The 2,149-nt window shown below is 40.6% G+C and overlaps 1 protein-coding gene across 1 annotated transcript; it reads left to right on the forward strand.

Moving 5' to 3' along the window:
* The first annotated feature begins 252 nt into the window (after positions 1–252).
* LOC121472330 (olfactory receptor 5A2-like) lies at positions 253–1,233 on the forward strand. The gene has a single exon (XM_041723599.1). The coding sequence runs from the start codon at positions 253–255 to the stop codon at positions 1,231–1,233; it is 981 nt and encodes a 326-aa protein (XP_041579533.1).
* The last annotated feature ends 916 nt before the right edge of the window (positions 1,234–2,149 follow it).

Here is a 2,149-nt window from a genome sequence, read left to right on the forward strand (position 1 = left end):
GGCTACCAGTTACTCTTTACTCCATTAGAGAGACCTTCTTCTAATCAACAAGATGTATGGCATAGAGATTTTAAATAGTGCCAAGAGATTATCATGGGCAGACTTCCTCGAAGAAGAAGAAACAGCTAGCAAGTGGCTGTGATGTTGACTTGGTGTTGTTTATATGATTTTCCAGGAAATATCTACTCATAATAACAAACACAATCTAACAGATCACAGGATTCTTTCTTCCTTATTGCAGGAAGTAGGTCTATGGTTGCAGGAAAGAACAACACAATTGTGACAAAATTCATCCTCCTGGGATTTTCAGATCATCCTCAAATGAAGCTTTTCCTTTTCGAGTTGTTTCTGGGGATTTATCTCTTGACACTAGCCTGGAACCTGAGTCTCATTGTCCTCATCAGGATGGACTGCCACCTGCACACGCCCATGTACTTCTTCCTCAGTAACCTATCCTTCCTAGATATCTGCTATGTGTCCTCCACAACTCCCAAGATGCTCTCTGACATCATCACAGGGCAGAAAACCATTTCCTTTGTTGGCTGTGCCACTCAGTACTTTGTGTTCTGTGGAATGGGGCTGACTGAATGCTTTCTTTTGGCAGCCATGGCATATGACCGCTATGCTGCAATCTGCAACCCATTGCTCTACACAGCCCTCATTTCCCACACCCTTTGTTTAAAGATGGTGGTTGGTGCCTATGCAGGTGGATTCCTCAGTTCTTTGATTGAAACATACTCTGTCTACAAGCATGATTTCTGTGGGCCCAACATGATTGACCACTTCTTCTGTGACCTTCCTCCCGTTCTGGTTCTATCATGCTCTGATATCTTTACCAGCCAGGTGGTGAACTTCATTGTGGGTGTTGTTGTTGGAATGGTATCTGTCCTTGTGATCTGTCCTTGTGTCCTTGTGATCCTCATCTCTTATGGTTATATTGTTGCTGCTGTCCTAAAGACCAGCTCAGCTAAAGGTAGGACCAAAGCCTTCAGCACCTGTGCCTCTCACCTGGCTTCTGTGACTCTTTTCTATGGTTCTGGTCTCTTTATGTACATGCGACCTAGTTCTAGCTACTCCCTAAACCGGGACAAGGTGGTGTCCATATTCTATGCTCTGGTGATCCCTATGGTGAATCCGATCATCTACAGTTTTAGGAATAAGGAGATTAAAAATGCCATGAAGAAAGCTATGCAGAAGGATCATGTGCTTTCTCACGGGCCTTTGTTTTTCTGATCCTGAGGTAATGTTTACAAAGAGGCTGTGAGATGGGTCAGTTGTGCAGATTTTCATGCAGTTTTGGACTAGTTGATCTACACAATGATTTGTGTTGACTAGACTTTTCTCCCCTTTCCAATATTCCCCTAACTAGTTTACTTATTGGTTATCTAGAAAACAGTTTGGCTATTATTGGTTTCTAGAATGAATAGCATTGCATATACTGAGATTATAAATGCTCAACTTAGCAGAAAACCTCACCATGACAAAGACTGAATGACCAGGAACAACAAAGTAGAGTTTGTGTCTGTAGGAAGAAAACATTGAAAAAAAAAAGTTAGTCTAGCATTCAGGATAGTGTTTTTTTAAGATAGGTAGGAATATATAGCATAATAACCTGAGGAGGGGACACTTTTTCTAAAGAACAGTTGCTTTTCCTTTTATGAATTTCTAATCACATGAGCACCACAAGGCAGATACCCTCTCCTATTTGGGAATCTAACTCTCAGTGAGCCACTGTGACTAATGAGGGGAGAGTACTGACTCTTTAAATATGTTAAGGCAAGAAAGAGATCAAAAACTTCTGATTAAGGCCTTAATGACTAAGCAATCTTATGGCTAATTCAATCAGCTACACAAAAGAGTCACTACAATGATTTAAACAAAGCCAGGGCTTTGTCATTTAATCTGAAGTAACTGCTCTCTAGCCAATTCTCAAAGTTTCTCAGGAATCTATAGAAGAGGAGTGTATCTTCATTTGGGGGAAAGTTTCTATGTTTTCACCAATCTTGTGATAAGTTCTAGAATGGAATTTAGCCTAGAATTGAAGAGAGTAATTTTTTTCTCTTCCCTACTATCACAGAACTTGTTATGTGTCCTTGAACCAGCAGTAAACAACTGGCATACTTTTATTCAACTTTGACTGCTCTTGGTT

The sequence above is a fragment of the Vulpes lagopus genome, chromosome 11, assembly GCF_018345385.1.
Source record: "Vulpes lagopus strain Blue_001 chromosome 11, ASM1834538v1, whole genome shotgun sequence".
NCBI classification, from domain to species: domain Eukaryota; kingdom Metazoa; phylum Chordata; class Mammalia; order Carnivora; family Canidae; genus Vulpes; species Vulpes lagopus.